This window comes from Heterodontus francisci, chromosome 3 (assembly GCF_036365525.1).
Source record: "Heterodontus francisci isolate sHetFra1 chromosome 3, sHetFra1.hap1, whole genome shotgun sequence".
Taxonomy (NCBI): domain Eukaryota; kingdom Metazoa; phylum Chordata; class Chondrichthyes; order Heterodontiformes; family Heterodontidae; genus Heterodontus; species Heterodontus francisci.
The window spans coordinates 83,274,853-83,296,484 of NC_090373.1; the positions used below are offsets into that span (position 1 = coordinate 83,274,853).

Sequence of the window (21,632 nt, forward strand, 5' to 3'; positions counted from 1 at the left end):
CTTACCCTCACACACCTTCCACTGATCCCATCCTCATACCCATCTCTCGCTGCTTCCACATATGTCTAGCTATTCAGCTATGCCAGGAACATCACTCAAACACAGTGCCAAACCATCAATAACATTCTGCCCTCTTTCTTCCAGGAGTAGATGACACAAAATACATTCATCCACTGAGCCCAACGGAGATGGTACTCTGAATCATGGGGCCGGCTGCAATGGAGCCCATAGCATTCAGCTTGGCCCAGACCATTCATGACTGTATGTTTCAGCCTTATGGTTCTTCTCAACTCCCATCTCACCCTCGCAAGATGTGCAAGCTGCAGATGGTGTGACCATGGACCTCTTCCTTCACATCCCACTGCCCCTCCCTCACCTCAACCCTCCTGTCACTGTCAAGGAGCATGGATGAGTCTGGCTCCAAATTGGCAGGGAGTATTGTGCAGAGCTTGGAGCTCATCCTTTCCACCTTGGCAGTGGTGGCCAACTTCATGACTGTACTAGCAGATCCAATCATGATAGAGTGTCTGGGGGTCACTGTCTCAGCTTCCACTGCAGCACGGGCGGAAGCCACCTAACATCTCAGTGCTGCAGTGGAAGCTCAGATTGAGGTCATGAAATCCATGCATGCTGACTTGCAGGCTAAGACTGCTGCCATCATGGCTGCGGATTTTAGTGCTCAAAGGGGCATGCAGGCTCTTGTGGCAGTCCAGCAATCTGTGCTCCAGCAGATTACTAGGATCGCTGCGGTGTCTCCCTGAGGAAGTGGATTATGACCTGCTGTCCTCTCCAGGGAGAACAGCATTTGTGCTCCCACCACTGCTACTCCACCAGTGCCCTTGCCATTACCTCTCAGCAAGACAACTCAGACTGCTGTTGTCCATGCTGACGTGTCCAAGGCTGGGCCCTCAAGGCCTTATGCAGTCTGCCCCATTGAAAGTTAGCAGCCTTCCATGAGCCACGCTACAGCCACTGGGGTAGCATTGCGTTTGAGCACTTGAACAGGCAAATACACCCAGAAGACAGGCACGAAGGGAATTCACAAGGGTGAATAATTCATTTCTGTTTGTATTATTGGATGCGTTGTTGAAGATGTTAAGGAAAAGGCTTTTGTGGTGGCTTTTATTGTTGGATGGTGGCTAAAGGGATGTTGTGATAAGGCGTTTCAGATAGATGTAATGTTGGGGAATGGTGAATCCAAGCTGGTCAATGGAAGTAGTTTTTATTGAAAGTGGAGTCTGAGAAGGCGCTCTGTAACAGCCCCTCTGGAGCGCAGGGGTCCAGAATGCACCCTCCCAGCCTCTTCCTCCTCCTACTGCTGAGGTGATCTCCAGATTCCCGGAGTCAATGGGTGCGGCCTCATGGCGGCAATGTTATGGATGACCGCAGACCAACACGAACTTCGAAACCCACTCCGGCACGTACTGAAGGGCGCCCCCTGAGCGGTCAAGGTAGCAGAACTATTGCCTGAGCAGGTTGATTGTTTGCTCCACAATGCTTGTTGTGGCTCTGTGGCTCTCATCATTTCCCGCTGCCATCATATGATCAGGTGGCTGAAGGGGTTTGTCAGCCATATGTACAGGTGGTAGCCTTTATCCTCGAGGAGCCAGCCTCTAATTCTCTGTGGAGGCCTGAAGACAGTGGGTATGGCTCACTGGCACAGACTGAGTCCATTGTGGCTGCTGCCAGGATAACGGGCATTCACCAACATGATACATTGGGAGTGAAAAATAGAAAGTAGGACAGGAGTAGGCCATTCGGCCCTTCGGGGCCTGCTCCGCCATTCAAAAAATATCATGGCTGATCATCTAATTCAGTACCCTGTTCCCGCTTTCTCCCCATATCCCTTGATCCTTTGGCATGAATATATCGATCTCCTTCTTGAATATATTTAATGACTTGGCCTCCACTGCCTTCTGCGGTAGAAAATTCCACAGGTTCACCACCCTCTGAGTGAAAAAATTTCTCCTCATCCCGGTTCTAAATCGCATGCCCCGTAATCTGAGATTGTGACCCCTGGTTCTGGAATCCCCAGCCATCGGGAACATCCTCCCTGCATCTAGCCTGTCTAGTCCTGTTAGAATTTAATAGGTTTCTATGAGATCCCCTCTCATTCTTCTGAACTCTAGTGTATATAGGCCTAGTCGACCCAATCTCTCCTCATACATCAATCCTGTCATCCCAGGAATCAGCCTAGTAAATCTTCTTTGGATTCCCTCCATGACAAGAACATCCTTCCTCAGATAAGGAGACCAAAACTGCACACAATACTCCAGCTGTGGTCTCACCAAGGTCCTATATAACTGCAGTAAGACATCCTTGCTCCTGTACTCAAATCCTCTTGCAATGAAGGCCAACATAGAGAAAATAGAGTATGAAAGTAAGCTTGCGGGGAACTTAAAACTGACTGTAAAAGTTTCTATATGTATGTGAAGAGAAAAAGATTGGTGAAGACAAATGTAGGTCCCTTACAGTCAGAAACAGGGGAATTTATTATGGGGAACAAAGAAATGGCTGACCATTGGAGCATAGCTAATGTAACCTCACTATTTAAAAAAGGGGGTAGACAGAAAACGGAATTATAGACCAGTCAGCCTGACGTCGGTTGTGGAGAAAATTCTAGATTCCATTAGCAAAGATTTTATAGCAGAGCACTTGGAGAACAGTGGTAGAATCAGACAGAGTCAGCATGGATTTACGAAAGGGAAATCGTGCTTGACAAATGTACTAGAATTCCTCGAGGATGTAACTAGTAGAGTTGATGAGGGGGAGTCAATGGATGTGGTTTATTTGGACTTTCAGAAAGCTTTCGACAAAGTCCCACATAAGAGATTAGCGTGTAAAATTAAAGCACATGGGATTGGAGGTAGTGTATTGCGATGGATAGGAAATTGGTTGGCAGACAGGAAACAAAGAGTAGGAATAAATGGGTCTTTTTCTGAATGGCAGGCAGTGACTAGTGGGGTATCGGTATTGGTGCTAGGACCCCAGATATTCACAATATATATTGATTTAGATGATGGAACTAAATGTAATATCTCCAAACTGGCAGATGACACAAAACTGGATGGAAGGGTGAGTTGTGAGGAGAATGCAGAGAGGCTTCAGGGTGATTTGGACAAGTTGAGTGAGTGGGCTAATGCATGGCAGATGCAGTATAATGTGGATATATGTGAGGTTATCCACTTTGGTGGCAAAAACAGGAAGGCAGATTATCTGAATGGCTATAAATTGAGAAAGGAGAATATGCAACGAGACCTGGGTGTTCTCGTACACCAGTCACTGAAGGTAAGCATGCAGGTGCAACAGGCGGTAAAAAAGGCAAATGGTATGTTGGCCTTCATAGTGACAGGATTCGAGTACAGGAGCAGGGATGTCTTGCTGCAATTATACAGGGCCTTGGTGAGGCCACACCTGGAATATTGTGTGCAGTTTTGGTCTCCTTATCTGAGGAAGGATGTTCTTGCTATAGAGGGAGTGCAGCAAAGGTTTACCTGACTGATTCCTAGGATGGCGGGACTGACGTATGAGGAGAGACTGAGTCGGTTAGGATTCTATTCGCTGGAGTTCAGAAGAGTGAGGGGGGATCTTATAGAAACCTATAAAATTCTAACAGGACTTGACAGGGCAGATGTAGGAAGGATGTTCCCAATGGTGGGGTGTCCAGAACCAAGGGTCAAAGTCTAAGGATACAGGGTAAACCTTTCAGGACTGAGATGAGGAGAAATTTCTTCACCCTGAGAGTGGTGAGCCTGTGGAATTCGCTACCACAGAAAACAGTTGAGGCCAAAACATTGTATGTTTTCAAGAAGGAATTAGATATAGTTCTTGGGGCGAAAGGGATCAAAGGATATGGGGGGAAAGCGGGAACAGGTTACTGAGTTGGATGATCAACCAGGATCATAATGAATGGCGGAGCAGGCTCGAAGGGCTGAATGGCCTACTCCTGCTCCTATTTTCTATGTTTCTATACCATTTGCTTTCCTAACTGCACCTGAATGCTTGCTTTCAGCGACAGGTGTACAAGGACACCCAGGTTTCGTTGCACCTCCCCCTTTCCCAATCTATCACCATTCAGATAATAATCTGTCCTTCTGTTTTTACAACCAAAGTGGATAACCTCACATTTAACCATATTATACTACATCTGCCATGCATTTGCCCACTCACCCAACTTGTCCAAATCACATTGGAGCCTCTTTGCATCCTCCTCACAGCTCACATTACCCCCCACCAGCTTTGTGTCGTCTGCAAACTTGGAAATGTTACATTTAGTTCCCTCACCCAAGTCATTAATATATACGGTGACTAGCTAGGGCACAAGCACAGATCCCTGCAGTACCCCACTATTCACTGCCTGTCACCAGAAAAAGACACGTTCATTCCTACTCTCTGTTTCCTGTCTGTCAACCAATTCTCAATCCATGCCAGTATATTATCCCCAATCCCATGTGCTTTAATTTTGCACACTAACCTCTTATGTGGGACCTTATCAAAAGCCTTCTGAAAATCCAAATACACCATATCCACTGCGTCTCCCTTATCTATTCTACTAGTTACATCCTCAAAAAACTCTAATAGATTTGTTAAGCATGATTTCCCTTTCGTAAAGTCATGCTGACTTTGTCCAATCCCATTTATGCTTTCCAGGTGTTCTGCTCTCTCATCCTTTATAATAGACTCTAGCATTTTCCCCACTACTGATGTAAGGCTTATTGGTCTGTAATTCCCTGTTTTTTCTCTCCCTCCTTTTTTCAACAGTGGAGTTACATTTGCCACCCTCCAATCTGTAGGAACTGCTCCAGAGTCTCTAGAATTTTGGAAGATGACCACCAATACGTCCACTATTTCCAGGGCCACTTCTTTTAGTACTCTGGGATGTAGATTATCAGGCCCTGTGGATTTGTCAGCCTTTAACCTCATTACTTTCCCTAGCACTATTTTTTTTACGAATACTGATTTCCTTCAGTTCCTCCATCCGATTAGACCTTTGGTTCCCTGACATTTCTGGGAGGTTATTTGTGTCCTCCTTTGTGAAGACAGAACCAAAGTATGTGTTTAATTGTTCTGCCATTTCTTTGTTCCCCATTATCCCCCCCTTTCTGACTGTAAGGAACCTACATTTGTCTTCACTAATCTTTTTCTCTTCACATATTTATGGAAGCATTTACAGTCAGTTTTTATGTTCCCCCCAAGTTTACTCTCGTACTCTATTTCCCCCCCCCCGCTTAATCAACCTCTTTGTCCTCCCTTGCTGAATTCTAAACTGCTCCCAATCCTCAGACTTGCTGCTTTTTCTGGCAATTTTATATGCCTCCTCTTTGGATCTGATACTATCCCTAATTTCTTTTGTAAGTCACGGTTGAACCACCCGTCCGGTTTTATTTTTGTGCCAGACAGGAATGAATAATTGTTGTAATTCGTGCGCACGTTCTTTAAATATTATCCATTGCCCATCCACTGTCAACCCTTTTAGTAAAGTTCCCCAACCTACCATAGCCAACTCGTGCCTTATACCTTGGTAGTTTCCTTTATTTAGATTCAGGACCCTAGTTTCGGATTCAACTACTTCACTCTCCAGCTTAATGAAGAATTCTATCATGTTATGGTTGCCCCTCCCTAAGGGACCCCGCACAAGAAGATTGTTAATTAATACTTTCTCATTGCACAATACCCAGTCTAGCATGGCCTGTTCTCTAGTTGGTTCCTCAACGTATTGGTCTGAAAAAACGTCACGTACACACTCCAGGAAATCCTCCTCCACAGTGTTATTGCTAATTTGGTTTGACCAATCTATATGTAGATTAAACTCACCCATGATTACATGTTGTAACCTTATTGCATGCGTCGCACACCAACTGCATGTTTATTGAATCGTAACCCTTGTGGTTCCTGTACCTCTTCTCATTGACATGCGAGGTCTGCAAAGCCACATGCATGCAGTTGATGGCGCCATGCACCATCAGAAATCATGTTGCCCTGGTGAAGCCACGTGCCCTCTCATCCTGCTCGTCTCTGCTAAGGGAGGAAACTATGTACTATCCTTTACTGAGTTCCTCAGGGTAGTGACCTCGGCCCAACCATCTTCAGCCGCTTCATCAATGACCTTCCTCCATCATAAGGTCAGAAGTGGGGATGTTCGCTGATGATTGCACAATGTTCAGCACCATTCGCGACTCCTCAGATACTGAAGCAGCCCATGTCCAAATGCAACAAGACCTGGACAGGCTTGGGCTGATAAGTGGCAAGTTACATTCACACCACACAAGTGCCAGACAATGACCATCTCCAACAAGAGAGAATCCAACCATCTCCCGTTGACATTCAATGGCATTGCAATCACTGAATCCCCCACTATCAACATCTTGGGGGTTACCGTTGACCAGAAATTGATCTGGACCAGCCTTATAAATACTGTGGCTACAACAGCAGGCCAGAGGTTGGTAATTCTGTGGCGAGTAACTCACCTCCTGACTCCCCAAAGCCTGTCCACCATCTACAAGGCACAAGTCGGGAATGTGATGAAATACTCTCCACTTGCCTGGATGGGTGCAGCTCTAACAACACTCATGAAGCTCGACACCATCCAGGACAAAGCAGCCCGCTTGATTGGCACCCCATCCAACACCTTCAACATTCACTCCCTTCACCAGCGATGTACAGTGACAGCAGTATACATCATCAACAAGATGCTCTGCAGCAACTCACCAAAGCTCCTATGACAGCACCTTCCAAACCCACAACCTCTACCACCTAGGACAAGGACAACAGATGCATGGGAACACCACCGCCTGCAGGTTTCCCTCCAAATCACACACCATCCTGAGTTGGAACTATATTGCCGTTCCTTCACTGTCGCTGGGTCAAATCCTGGAACTCCCTTCCTCACAGCACTGTGGATGTACCTACCCCACATGGACAGCAAATATTCAAGAAGGCAGCTCACCACCACCTTTTCAAGGGCAATTAGGAATGGGCAATAAATGCTGGCCTTGCCAGCGATGCCCACATCCCATGAAAGAAAAGAAAATGGCCTGCGTGACCTCCCGAATGCTTTGACAGACTGTGAACTGGGAAATGTTCAAGATGTCGTCCTTTCCTGCCTGGAAACACTTGGATGCATAAAGCTCAATGTCACTGTGATCTTTACAGCTGACTGGCAGGGCCATCACTGCCCTAATGCAAGGTTCAAGGTCAGGTTCTAGGATGTGGCACACCTCAGTGAGCACCTTTGTTGAATCTGAGTTGCCTCAGGTATTACTCCTGGGCCAGGAAGAAGTGCTCCCGACAAACCCTTGATGGGTAGGGCCTTCTGGGGAGAGTCCTCATCATCCTCCTTCTTTGTAGAGTTTCCCCTATCTGCAGCCTTTACTCCATTTGCTGGTTATGTTGCAGACCCAGAGGCACTGCAACTATATCCCTCATACATCAGTCACCAAATCCTGTGTCTTCCCTGATTTAAAGCATCAGCTCTCCGAAAGACCTCCAAAAGTACAGCACAGTACTTCCATTAACTCAACTTGAGAAATAAATCAAAAGTACCTCATTTGCAAGTTGATGTCTGGCCTTTTAAATATCGCTGTTGGGGGGACCCTTGTGCTCCTGATGCTTGTTCAGTTGGGAATGTTCAGCACTGGCGTCCAGAGCACACGCGCAGAACAAGTTCCTGAAAGTAACGTCAAATCAGCCCTTCCTGACCCTTCCGGTACATGTGTGCCACACACATGCTGGCGTCCTCTCCAGCACAGGGTGCAACGCAGGCCACGGTGAAAGCAGCCAGATGCGCGGGTGGTGCCATTTTCCTGCTTCGCGGCTTCTGTAGCGCCAGCACGACTGGCACTACAGAGCCCAATTCCGCATCCTTACTGTTTTAATTTCAGATTTCCGGCGTCTGCAGTATTTTTCTTTTTTGTTTGCTAGATTAAACTCCTTGGTGAAGATGAAAGTTCACTCATCAAAGAAGCTGCAGGATACCACTATATTTTTGCTTTCGTAACTTGTTCCCATTTCACAACCTGTATGTTGAAAACCCTTCCCCAAAATTTAAATATGGCTTTGTAAGTTTGAAATTAATTTCTTAAAAAGTTAATTTCAGTTGATACTAGCTGAGGTGAAATGATCTCACGGAATTGTAGATGTAATTCAGTATTCCAATATAGCATTTAAAAACAAATGCAGTGTGCATTACTAACCTTTAAATAAATGTAGTGCGCCCTTGCACTTCAATCCACCAGTTAAACAAACACAATATAACTTAGACCTTTAGTATAATCCTGAACCTGATCTTTCTCAGTAAGCTGTGTCTTTGCATTTATTATTGTGCTGCAAGTATTGCCAGCCTTAACTGCCTATTAAGATGTTAAGAAAAGTTTGTGATGGGAAAATTTTCATATCAGACAATAACAGTATTGATATCGGACTTGTCTGAGTTCTTGGTCCATACAGTTCACCACAATGACAGCCAAGGTGTATGTTACCATCCTCATCTATGTGCTACAACCTTTCAACACACAATTACACCAGCAAACTATTGAAAACAGATTTCAGATATGGACTGAGTATTGAGGTGAAAGGCAATGGATTCTTATTTTTGACACTTGACAGCTCAAAATGATGACATTAATCTTCTTCTTGAAGCTGAATTCTAATGAGCTCTGGGAAGGTGAAGGATAGCACTTTAGAACAGCATTTTAATACTGGGTTTCACACCCCACGGATTATTACATCCCACTGAAATACATACACAATATATATATTTAAAAAAAAGCGAAGATATGGAAGATACAAGGTGGAATTGATTATCATAAAGACACAGGAACAACATATAAGCATTTATGAACATTATTTGCCCATTGCAAACTGAATAGTCGGTTTTATGTTCCATTATAGGAAAATGTTACTTATACCTTCTTTAAATACCTCTAAGCCATGCAGCATCCCCCACAAAGGGCCCAACCCAGTGCCATTCTGTGACGGCTGCACAAATTCCTGGCTTGCTTGGGCCCACCAAGCATCACATGGGGAATTGCTTCATTTCCTTTTGGAATCTTGTCACAGTAATTTAGTTAATAATGAAAACTCATCATGCAGGGTTTCACACACAGAAGTCCCATATCTTGTGACAGCAAGTCCTATCCCAATGTTGTCATATATTTGACAATTTGTTAAGAAAAAATTGCTTTAACAACAGCTTACTCTTCATATTGCTCTCTAAAATTAAAAGAATAAAGTTTGTTTTCATTCTGCTATGTACTTGATACGTGGCGCATGGATGTGAGGTTAAGGAGATTTTGCAGAATGTGGATATTACAATGGACTGTGCATTCAAATTAAAACATATGACGGAACATGCAACACATTTTTCTGTATAACTCACCAGGTTTTAGACCATGCATTATTCTGGGAAATTCTGATACCTCACAAATACTAATATTTCAAAATTATATCTTCAAAGTGATACAAGTACATCACATATTGGTTAGACCAATGGAGATACTCCGAACTCAGTACTAGCTATGACACATACTATTTAATGTATAAAATAGTTGCCAATCAAATTCAATATTTTAATGGATAACTACTTTGCACTTTTTTAAAAATGGAAGCATGCAAATTGTACACTTGAATCCTACTGCCATTATTTTATAACTGGCGTAAGTTACTCACCTTCCGATAACCGTTCCTTCCAGCCCTGGGCTGCAGAAGTAAAGAATTCATTATTCAGTGCTGAGGTGCTCAAACGCATCAAACCATCTGTACCCACCTATGAGAAAAATTCAAACACAGCATTGGAGAAAAAACATTGCAAAGGCAGCCACTTGTACATTCTGGAGAAGAAGCCTTGATGTGTAACTGCTGCATTTATCCAGGACAGACACAAAATTAAGAACACTTGGGATGTGACAGTCAACTTTGGTAACACAAAACTGCCAACAGCGAATCATCCACCCATTTTATACCCAGCCCGATTTTATTTCCTGTTCACTTCAATGGGAACGAAAATCGGACAGGGTGTGAAACATACTACTGATTGAATATCGCTTGTGTTACAGTACCGTCAGTCGAATTTCACCCCCACAATGCTTCCTTCCAATTTACATTTTCAAACCACAAATAGGGTTTTTTGACCATCGGGTACCTCCACCGTCATCAGATGTGAACTCGCACAGCACTTAACCTCGTATTCCAACTGACACATCAGAAATTTACTATGCATGGTGCTTGGTGAATTTTGTGGTAGCCAGCCAGTGCACTGAGAATCAAACCCAGAAAGTCCTTTGTAAGAAGGGGGCAAAAAGGTTCAATTTCATGAGTTATGAAATATGTCCCATGGTATGTTTGTTCAAAGTGATAGTCAAGCATTCTTGGTGACCACCTGAAACAGATGTTGAGACCTTTGCGTATCCTAAAGACAGGCCTAATGCATGTTTAAGGACCACTTTCTGAAATGCATCAAAACTGGGCAATGCATGCAACAGGTATGCTCCACTCACCCTTTCTGGTTACTTCTGCTGCCATTATGATCTGTAATGAGACTGCTGGAGGCCACCATCATAAAGGTAATTGTTTTCTTTTAAACTTACATAAATATTGAGTCAGGAAGAGTGGGACTGCTCCTTCCATCCCGACAATACTACTGCTGGCCACTGTTAACTCATGCTCAGTCCCCTCCCATTCGCTTCCTCAGACCTAAATGGCATTACAGCGAGCCCACATTGGTCGAGGGGAAACTGGCATGCTGCCTCAGGAAAGCCAACAGGTAGCCACAGCTCACCGGAACAATTCAGACAAGGCCCGATGCCCAGTTTTGACTGAGCCTCAAGCCTCTGGTGCATGTGACTGTTTTCGGGCTGAAAGTAATGCCAGATATTAGGTGCACCCTCTGTTTTCCTTACAGCTGTTGGTGCTTGTGCTGTGGGTAGGGTCGGTCAGTTTCTGGAAAGGGGAGAAGCAGGTTGACATTTGGTTGAGGAACCTTTTTTCAGAGCACAGCAGTGGCGGGGGTCTGGTATGGAGTCATTCTTCCTCTCTTCTCAGATCTGATGGATCCAATATGTTTTGCATGCATTTTCTGTTCATATTTTATTTCTGCTACATCTGTAACAATTTTTTTTTCTCTTCATTATTTCTTTATTTTCTATGCTTTGGATGGACATGGACTTCTTTTGTGCCTTTCAGTCCCATTAACCATTAGTCTGGTGAAGGGTACCCACCCCAAATTTCATTTTTCTTTTTACAGATACTGACTGACTTGCTCTGTATTTCCAACATTTTCTGTTTTTTCCCCCTTCATAAAGTTGTCTCTTTAGGTTCATAGCTGAAATGTCTTGTCTCATTCCAATTAATATTGCAGCACTGTTCAAATATGGCAAGGCTGCCAATGTTTTGCATTTGCCTTGTTTATACTGCAGACCGAAGCGCCAATGGCAACACCGGAACTGTGGATAGACAAATTTGCAAGTCTCCTTTTGCTGCTTTGCTTCTGCAGACAGGAAATTAAATCATCTAATGAGATGGTATTCTGTGCTTCTGAAGCCATTTACCCTGATCCCTTCATCCAGCCAGGCTACCTCTTGGAGTAGCACTGTATACTAAGTGGAGTATCATGTGTTTAATGGAATGGTATTCCTACGTTTTATGGACAAACTAGTTACTCATGTGGGCATAAAGCAGAGCTGTATTTCTCCTGATTGACCATATACAGACCTGTCTGTCCACCTCGGGAAGCAGAAGAAGCAGTCGTTGCTGGAAGTCTCCAGGGAACACAGAAAATGTGTGCTTATTTATAAGAGCCCGCAAATTTGTGTTTACAAGTATGGAGTCCGGTGTCTCCACATCAATGTCAGTGGCTTTTGTCCTTTTCAACTGTCCTAAAAATTAAACAAAAAAAGGATAAATTACTTACTGTAACTACCTCATAATCTATAAGAGTATGCTCAACTGCTTTCCACTCAACAATTACTTACTGTTTTTCAAGCAAGGCAAGATAGTGGGCATGTGTCGCCTCTCTGTACCAACTGTGTACAAAGACTATTAATAGTTGATAGGATATATATAATTTAAATATTGTCGGCTGACTGGTACTCCAATTTACTTCCAAATAGTACCATTTGCTTTTTTATTTCCATTTGGCTGATGTTAAAACTGTCTCACACATATAAAAATTTAATCTGACAGAATATAACTTGGTATCCCAAATTTCTGCATGTTACAGAAACCCAGAAGTTGACGTTTGATTCTCATGTTTTCACACTATCCTTTGAGTTTCAGAAATACAACCATGGGTACACAACAGACCAACAACTGGTGAAAATAACTGACCTTAACAGTAAATTCCAAGTACAGAATAGATTTTACCTACAGCTGCATGCATTCCTGTACAAAGTCCAACAACTGAGCATTGTATTCTTTCTCTCTGGCTTCAGGAGCCTCCAAAAAACAAATCTCTTTCATTGTGTTTTGATCTTGATTTTCCCTTTCATTCTTTTATCTCCTGCTCAGAATCTGCCCCTTACCCCTGTAATACTCTCTGTGACCTCCCTTCAGGAGATGTAAATGTAAATGACACTTCTTCAGTGCAATACTTTAAGACCACAATGTACATTATTTAAAACAGTTCTTCAGAGGCCAAATTAATCTTTATCAATACAAGGAAATTGCATATTTAAAAATAACTTATTATGAATATCAAGATTTACTCCATTATGTGCCCCAGCTGCTCAGTTTTTCAAACAGTTCCGAGAACCCGACATATCATCCACTTCAGCTGCTACCTGTTGAATGTACTAAATTGGTTAAAGTCAAGCATGCCTATTATCAAACAGTTTGGCAGGTCTGTTTCAGGACTATTACAAGTTGTCTTCTGTTTTAAGAGTCCAAGTTTCAAGAAATCATCAGCAGTGACTTTTCTTTTAAAATATGTCATGCAATCAGGAAACAGTCTCACCACACTAATAGCAACTATGAAGGGCAGAAGCGCTCCATGGGAATCTCCTTGATCTAAACCATGCCAGCTTGTCCACTTTACGGTTCAGAAGCTTTATAAGTCAGTATATTGAATAGGTTAAACTCAGAAAGCTGATTCGTACTTAGATCTGTCCGAAAGCTACGCTTTTAAAATATCACATTTCACACAATTAGGGCTGGATTTTGTACTCCCGCCACCAGGCTCGGAAAATGGCTGCTGTCCCCTTCAGGACCCACGCTGCAGAATCGCGGCAGCGGCCACTTTATATATTCACGGCGGCCGCGCCCCCTCCCAATCACGGGGGCGGCATTGGCAATGCCATTCACGGCATCACTGATGCAGAAGCAAGCGCTGGTGCCATTTTTAAAAGGTTGCCAGCCCTGCAGACAGATTAACAAAATGCAGAGTTTACCCCTTCTCCCCTCACTCATCAGAGTGCAGAGTTCACCCCTTCCCCCCCAACCATCAGAGTGCAGAGTTCACCCCTTCCCCCCTCACTCATCAGAGTGCAGAGTTCACCCCTTCCCCCCCAACCATCAGAGTGCAGAGTTCACCCCTTCCCCCCTCACCCATCAGAGTGCAGAGTTCACCCCTTCCCCCCTCACTCATCAGAGTGCAGAGTTCACCCCTTCCCCCTCAACCATCAGAGTGCAGAGTTCACCCCTTCCCCCCTCACTCATCAGAGTGCAGAGTTCACCCCTTCCCCCCCAACCATCAGAGTGCAGAGTTCACCACTTCCCCCCTCACTCATCAGAGTGCAGAGTTCACCCCTTCCCCCCCAACCATCAGAGTGCAGAGTTCACCCCTTCCCCCCTCACTCATCAGAGTGCAGAGTTCACCCCTTCCCCCCCAACCATCAGAGTGCAGAGTTCACCCCTTCCCCCCTCACTCATCAGAGTGCAGAGTTCACCCCTTCCCCCCTCACTCATCAGAGTGCAGAGTTCACCCCTTCCCCCCCAACCATCAGAGTGCATAGTTCACCCCTTACCCCCCACCCATCAGAGTGCAGAGTTCACCCCTTCCCCCCTCACTCATCAGAGTGCAGAGTTCACCCCTTCCCCCCCAACCATCAGAGTGCAGAGTTCACCCCTTCCCCCCCAACCATCAGAGTGCAGAGTTCACCCCTTACCCCCCACCCATCAGAGTGCAGAGTTCACCCCTTCCCCCCTCACGCATCAGAGTGCAGAGTTCACCCCTTCCCCCCCAACCATCAGAGTGCAGAGTTCACCCCTTCCCCCCCACCCATCAGAGTGCAGAGTTCACCCCTTCCCCCTTCACTCATCAGAGTGCATAGTTCACCCCTTCCCCCCCCCACCCATCAGAGTGCAGAGTTCCCCCCTTCCCCCCCCACCCATCAGACTGTAGAGTTCACCCCTTCTCCCCTCACCCATCAGAGTGCAGAGTTCACCCCTTCCCCCCCACCCATCAGAGTGCAGAGTTCATCCCTTCCCCCCTCACTCATCAGAGTGCAGAGTTCATCACTTCTCCCCTCACTCATCAGAGTGCAGAGTTCACCCCTTCCCCCCTCCCCACCCATCAGAGTGCAGAGTTCACCCCTTCCCCCCTCACTCATCAGAGTGCAGAGTTCACGCCTTCCCCTCCACCCATCAGAGTGCAGAGGTCACCCCTTCCCCCCTCACTCATCAGAGTGCAGAGTTCACCCCTTCCCCTCCACCCATCAGAGTGCAGAGTTCACCCTTTCCCCCCCACTCATCAGAGTGCAGAGCTCCTCCCTTCCCCCCTCATCCATCAGAGTGCAGAGTTCACTTCTTCCCCCCGACCCATCAGAGTGCAGAGTTCACTCCTTCCCCTCCACTCATCAGAGTGTTGAGTTCATCCCTTACCCCCCCACCCATCAGAGTGTAGAGTTCACTCCTTCCCCTCCACTCATCAGAGTGTAGAGTTCATCCCTTACCCCCCCACCCATCAGAGTGCAGAGTTCACCCCTTCCCCCCCACTCATCAGAGTGCAGAGTTCATCCCTTCCCCCCTCACTCATCAGAGTGCAGAGTTCATCACTTCTCCCCTCACTCATCAGAGTGCAGAGTTCACCCCTTCCCCCCTCCCCACCCATCAGAGTGCAGAGTTCATCCCTTCCCCCCTCACTCATCAGAGTGCAGAGTTCATCACTTCTCCCCTCACTCATCAGAGTGCAGAGTTCACCCCTTCCCCCCTCCCCACCCATCAGAGTGCAGAGTTCACCCCTTCCCCCCTCACTCATCAGAGTGCAGAGTTCACCCCTTCCCCTCCACCCATCAGAGTGCAGAGTTCACCCTTTCCCCCCCACTCATCAGAGTGCAGAGCTCCTCCCTTCCCCCCTCATCCATCAGAGTGCAGAGTTCACTTCTTCCCCCCGACCCATCAGAGTGTAGAGGTCACTCCTTCCCCTCCACTCATCAGAGTGTTGAGTTCATCCCTTACCCCCCCACCCATCAGAGTGTAGAGTTCACTCCTTCCCCTCCACTCATCAGAGTGTAGAGTTCATCCCTTATCCCCCACCCATCAGAGTGCAGAGTTCACCCCTTCCCCCCCACTCATCAGAGTGCAGAGTTCATCCCTTCCCCCCTCACTCATCAGAGTGCAGAGTTCACCCCTTCCCCCCCACTCATCAGAGTGCAGAGTTCATCCCTTCCCCCCCACCCATCAGAGTGCAGAGTTCACCCCTTCCCCCCCACCCATCAGAGTGTAGAGTTCACTCCTTCCCCTCCACTCATCAGAGTGTAGAGTTCATCCCTTACCCCCCCACCCATCAGAGTGCAGAGTTCACCCCTTCCCCCCAACTCATCAGAGTGCAGAGTTCATCCCTTCCCCCCCACCCATCAGAGTGCACAGTTCACCCCTTCCCCCCCACCCATCAGAGTGCAGAGTTCACCCCTTCCCCCCCACTCATCAGAGTGCATAGTTCATCACTTCCCCCCCCACCCATCAGAGTGCAGAGTTCTCCCCTTCCCCCCTCACTCATCAGAGTGTAGAGTTCACCCCTTCGCCCCCAACCGAGTGTAGAGTTCACCCCTTCCCCCACTCACCCATCAGACTGCAGAGTTGACCCATTCCCCTCCAACCCATCAGAGTGCAGAGTTCACCCCTTCTCCCCTCACCCATCAGAGTGCAGAGTTCACCCTTTCCCCCCCACCCATCAGAGTGCAGAGTTCATCCCTTCCCCCCTCACTCATCAGAGTGCAGAGTTCACCCCTTCTCCCCTCACCCATCAGAGTGCAGAGTTCACCCCTTTCCCCCCACCCATCAGAGTGCAGAGTTCACCCCTTCCCCCCCCCACCCATCAGAGTGCAGAGTTCACCCCTTCCCCCCTCACTCATCAGAGTGTAGAGTTCACCCCTTCCCCCCCACCCATCAGAGTGTAGAGTTCACCCCTTCCCCCCCACTCATCAGAGTGCAGAGTTCCTCCCTTCCCCACTCATACATGAGAGTGCAGAGTTCACCCCTTCCCCCCCACCCATCAGAGTGCAGAGTTCACCCCTTGCCCCCCACCCATCAGAGTGCAGAGTTCACCCCTTCCCCCCCCACCCATCAGAGTGCAGAGTTCACCCCTTCCCTCCTCACCCATCAGAGTGCAGAGTTCACCCCTTCCCTCCTCACCCATCAGAGTGCAGAGTTCACCCCTTCCGGCCTCACCCATCAGAGTGCAGAGTTCACCCCTTCCCCTCCAACCCATCAGAGTGCAGAGTTCACCCCTTCCCCCCTCACTCATCAGTGCAGAGTTCACCCCTTCCCCCCTCACTCATCAGAGTGCAGAGTTCACCCCTTCCCCCCCCACCCATCAGAGTGCAGAGTTCAACCCTTCCCGCCCACCCATCAGAGTGCAGAGTTCACCCCTTCCCTCCTCATTCAACAGAGTGCAGAGTTCACCCCTTCCCCCCTTACTCATCAGAGTGCAGAGTTCACCCCTTCCCCTCCAACCCATCAGAGTGCAGAGTTCAACCCTTCCCCCCCACCCATCAGAGTGCAGAGTTCACCCCTTCCCTCCTCATTCATCAGAGTGCAGAGTTCACCCCTTCCCCCCACTCATCAGAGTGCAGAGTTCACCCCTTCCGCCCTCACTCATCAGTGTGCAGAGTTCACCCCTTCCCCTCCAACCCATCAGAGTGCAGAGTTCACCCCTTCCCCCCCAACCATCAGAGTGCAGAGTTCATCCCTTCCCCCCTCACTCATCAGAGTGCAGAGTTCACCCCTTCCCCCCTCACTCATCAGAGTGCAGAGTTCACCCCTTCCCCTCCAACCCATCAGAGTGCAGAGTTCACCCCTTCCCCTCCAACCCATCAGAGTGCAGAGTTCATCCCTTCCCCCCTCACTCATCAGAATGCAGAGTTCACCCCTTCCCCCCTTACTCATCAGAGTGCAGAGTTCACCCTTCCCCCCTTACTCATCAGAGTGCAGAGTTCACCCTTCCCCCCTTACTCATCAGAGTGCAGAGTTCACCCCTTCCCCTCCAACCCATCAGAGTGCAGAGTTCACCCCTTCCCCTCCATCCATCAGAGTGCAGAGTTCACCCCTTCCCCCCTTACTCATCAGAGTGCAGAGTTCACCCCTTCCCCTCCATCCATCAGAGTGCAGAGTTCACCCTTCCCCCCTTACTCATCAGAGTGCAGAGTTCACCCCTTCCCCTCCAACCCATCAGAGTGCAGAGTTCAGCCCTTCCCCTCCATCCATCAGAGTGCAGAGTTCACCCTTCCCCCCTTACTCATCAGAGTGCAGAGTTCAGCCCTTCCCCTCCAACCCATCAGAGTGCAGAGTTCAGCCCTTCCCCTCCATCCATCAGAGTGCAGAGTTCACCCCTTCCCCCCTTACTCATCAGAGTGCAGAGTTCACCCTTCCCCCCTTACTCATCAGAGTGCAGAGTTCACCCCTTCCCCTCCAACCCATCAGAGTGCAGAGTTCACCCCTTCCCCCCTTACTCATCAGAGTGCAGAGTTCACCCCTTCCCCTCCATCCATCAGAGTGCAGAGTTCACCCTTCCCCCCTTGCACATCAGAGTGCAGAGTTCACCCCTTCCCCTCCAACCCATCAGAGTGCAGAGTCCAGCCCTTCCCCTCCATCCATCAGAGTGCAGAGTTCACCCTTCCCCCCTGACTCATCAGAGTGCAGAGTTCAGCCCTTCCCCTCCAACCCATCAGAGTGCAGAGTTCCCCCCTTCCCCGCTCACTCATCTGAGTGCAGAGTTCACCCCTTCCCCCCTCACTCATCAGAGTGCAGAGTTCACCCCTTACCCCCCACCCATCAGAGTGCAGAGTTCACCCTTCCCCCCTTACTCATCAGAGTGCAGAGTTCACCCCTTCCCCTCCAACCCATCAGAGTGCAGAGATCCCCCCTTCCCCGCTCACTCATCTGAGTGCAGAGTTCACCTCTTCCCCCCTCACTCATCAGAGTGCAGAGGTCACCCCTTCCCCACCACCCATCAGAGTGCAGAGTTCCCCCCTTCCCCCCTCACTCATCAGAGTGCATAGTTCACCCCTTCCCCCCCACCCATCAGAGTGCAGAGTTCACCCCTTCCCCTCCATCCATCAGAGTGCAGAGTTCACCCTTCCCCCCTTACTCATCAGATTGCAGAGTTCAGCCCTTCCCCTCCAACCCATCAGAGTGCAGAGTTCCCCCCTTCCCCACTCACTCATCTGAGTGCAGAGTTCACCCCTTCCCCTCCAACTCATCAGTGCAGAGTTCACCCCTTACCCCCCACCCGTCTGAATGCAGATTTCACCCCTCACCCCACTCATCAGAGTGCAGAGTTCACCCCTTCCCCCCCACACATCAGAGTGCAGAGTTCACCCCTTCCCCCACAACCATCAGAGTGCAGAGTTCACCCCTTCCCCCCTCACTCATCAGAGTGCAGAGTTCACCCCTTCCCCCCTCACTCATCAGAGTGCAGAGTTCACCCCTTCCCCCCCAACCATCAGAGTGCAGAGTTCACCCCTTCCCCCCTCACTCATCAGAGTGCAGAGTTCACCCCTTCGCCCCCAACCGAGTGTAGAGTTCACCCCTTCCCCCACTCACCCATCAGACTGCAGAGTTGACCCATTCCCCTCCAACCCATCAGAGTGCAGAGTTCACCCCTTCTCCCCTCACCCATCAGAGTGCAGAGTTCACCCTTTCCCCCCCACCCATCAGAGTGCAGAGTTCATCCCTTCCCCCCTCACTCATCAGAGTGCAGAGTTCACCCCTTCTCCCCTCACCCATCAGAGTGCAGAGTTCACCCCTTTCCCCCCACCCATCAGAGTGCAGAGTTCACCCCTTCCCCCCCCACCCATCACAGTGCAGAGTTCACCCCTTCCCCCCTCACTCATCAGAGTGCAGAGTTCACCCCTTCCCCCCCACCCATCAGAGTGTAGAGTTCACCCCTTCCCCCCCACTCATCAGAGTGCAGAGTTCCTCCCTTCCCCACTCATACATGAGAGTGCAGAGTTCACCCCTTCCCCCCCACCCATCAGAGTGCAGAGTTCACCCCTTGCCCCCCACCCATCAGAGTGCAGAGTTCACCCCTTCCCCCCCCACCCATCAGAGTGCAGAGTTCACCCCTTCCCTCCTCACCCATCAGAGTGCAGAGTTCACCCCTTCCCTCCTCACCCATCAGAGTGCAGAGTTCACCCCTTCCGGCCTCACCCATCAGAGTGCAGAGTTCACCCCTTCCCCTCCAACCCATCAGAGTGCAGAGTTCACCCCTTCCCCCCTCACTCATCAGTGCAGAGTTCACCCCTTCCCCCCTCACTCATCAGAGTGCAGAGTTCACCCCTTCCCCCCCCACCCATCAGAGTGCAGAGTTCAACCCTTCCCGCCCACCCATCAGAGTGCAGAGTTCACCCCTTCCCTCCTCATTCATCAGAGTGCAGAGTTCACCCCTTCCCCCCTTACTCATCAGAGTGCAGAGTTCACCCCTTCCCCTCCAACCCATCAGAGTGCAGAGTTCAACCCTTCCCCCCCACCCATCAGAGTGCAGAGTTCACCCCTTCCCTCCTCATTCATCAGAGTGCAGAGTTCACCCCTTCCCCCCACTCATCAGAGTGCAGAGTTCTCCCCTTCCCCCCTCACTCATCAGTGTGCAGAGTTCACCCCTTCCCCTCCAACCCATCAGAGTGCAGAGTTCACCCCTTCCCCCCCAACCATCAGAGTGCAGAGTTCATCCCTTCCCCCCTCACTCATCAGAGTGCAGAGTTCACCCCTTCCCCCCTCACTCATCAGAGTGCAGAGTTCACCCCTTCCCCTCCAACCCATCAGAGTGCAGAGTTCACCCCTTCCCCTCCAACCCATCAGAGTGCAGAGTTCACCCCTTCCCCTCCAACCCATCAGAGTGCAGAGTTCATCCCTTCCCCCCTCACTCATCAGAATGCAGAGTTCACCCCTTCCCCCCTTACTCATCAGAGTGCAGAGTTCACCCTTCCCCCCTTACTCATCAGAGTGCAGAGTTCACCCTTCCCCCCTTACTCATCAGAGTGCAGAGTTCACCCCTTCCCCTCCAACCCATCAGAGTGCAGAGTTCACCCCTTCCCCTCCATCCATCAGAGTGCAGAGTTCACCCCTTCCCCCCTTACTCATCAGAGTGCAGAGTTCACCCCTTCCCCTCCATCCATCAGAGTGCAGAGTTCACCCTTCCCCCCTTACTCATCAGAGTGCAGAGTTCACCCCTTCCCCTCCAACCCATCAGAGTGCAGAGTTCAGCCCTTCCCCTCCATCCATCAGAGTGCAGAGTTCACCCTTCCCCCCTTACTCATCAGAGTGCAGAGTTCAGCCCTTCCCCTCCAACCCATCAGAGTGCAGAGTTCAGCCCTTCCCCTCCATCCATCAGAGTGCAGAGTTCACCCCTTCCCCCCTTACTCATCAGAGTGCAGAGTTCACCCTTCCCCCCTTACTCATCAGAGTGCAGAGTTCACCCCTTCCCCTCCAACCCATCAGAGTGCAGAGTTCACCCCTTCCCCTCCAACCCATCAGAGTGCAGAGTTCACCCCTTCCCCTCCAACCCATCAGAGTGCAGAGTTCATCCCTTCCCCCCTCACTCATCAGAATGCAGAGTTCACCCCTTCCCCCCTTACTCATCAGAGTGCAGAGTTCACCCTTCCCCCCTTACTCATCAGAGTGCAGAGTTCACCCCTTCCCCTCCAACCCATCAGAGTGCAGAGTTCACCCCTTCCCTCCTCATTCATCAGAGTGCAGAGTTCACCCCTTCCCCCCACTCATCAGAGTGCAGAGTTCACCCCTTCCGCCCTCACTCATCAGTGTGCAGAGTTCACCCCTTCCCCTCCAACCCATCAGAGTGCAGAGTTCACCCCTTCCCCCCCAACCATCAGAGTGCAGAGTTCATCCCTTCCCCCCTCACTCATCAGAGTGCAGAGTTCACCCCTTCCCCCCTCACTCATCAGAGTGCAGAGTTCACCCCTTCCCCTCCAACCCATCAGAGTGCAGAGTTCACCCCTTCCCCTCCAACCCATCAGAGTGCAGAGTTCATCCCTTCCCCCCTCACTCATCAGAATGCAGAGTTCACCCCTTCCCCCCTTACTCATCAGAGTGCAGAGTTCACCCTTCCCCCCTTACTCATCAGAGTGCAGAGTTCACCCTTCCCCCCTTACTCATCAGAGTGCAGAGTTCACCCCTTCCCCTCCAACCCATCAGAGTGCAGAGTTCACCCCTTCCCCTCCATCCATCAGAGTGCAGAGTTCACCCCT

At 49.1% G+C, this 21,632-nt stretch overlaps 1 protein-coding gene across 14 annotated transcripts in view; it reads right to left on the reverse strand.

Moving 5' to 3' along the window:
- asxl2 (ASXL transcriptional regulator 2) overlaps positions 1-21,632 on the reverse strand; it is a 444,313-nt gene that overhangs the window by 43,074 nt on the left and 379,607 nt on the right. For all 14 annotated transcript variants that reach the window (XM_068024020.1, XM_068024011.1, XM_068024034.1 and 11 more), the window contains 2 exons: positions 11,707-11,870; positions 9,667-9,763 (listed from right to left, as the gene is read on the reverse strand). In XM_068024020.1, coding sequence (XP_067880121.1) covers positions 9,667-9,763; positions 11,707-11,870 — 261 coding nt within the window. The remainder of the gene's footprint in view (positions 1-9,666; positions 9,764-11,706; positions 11,871-21,632) is intronic.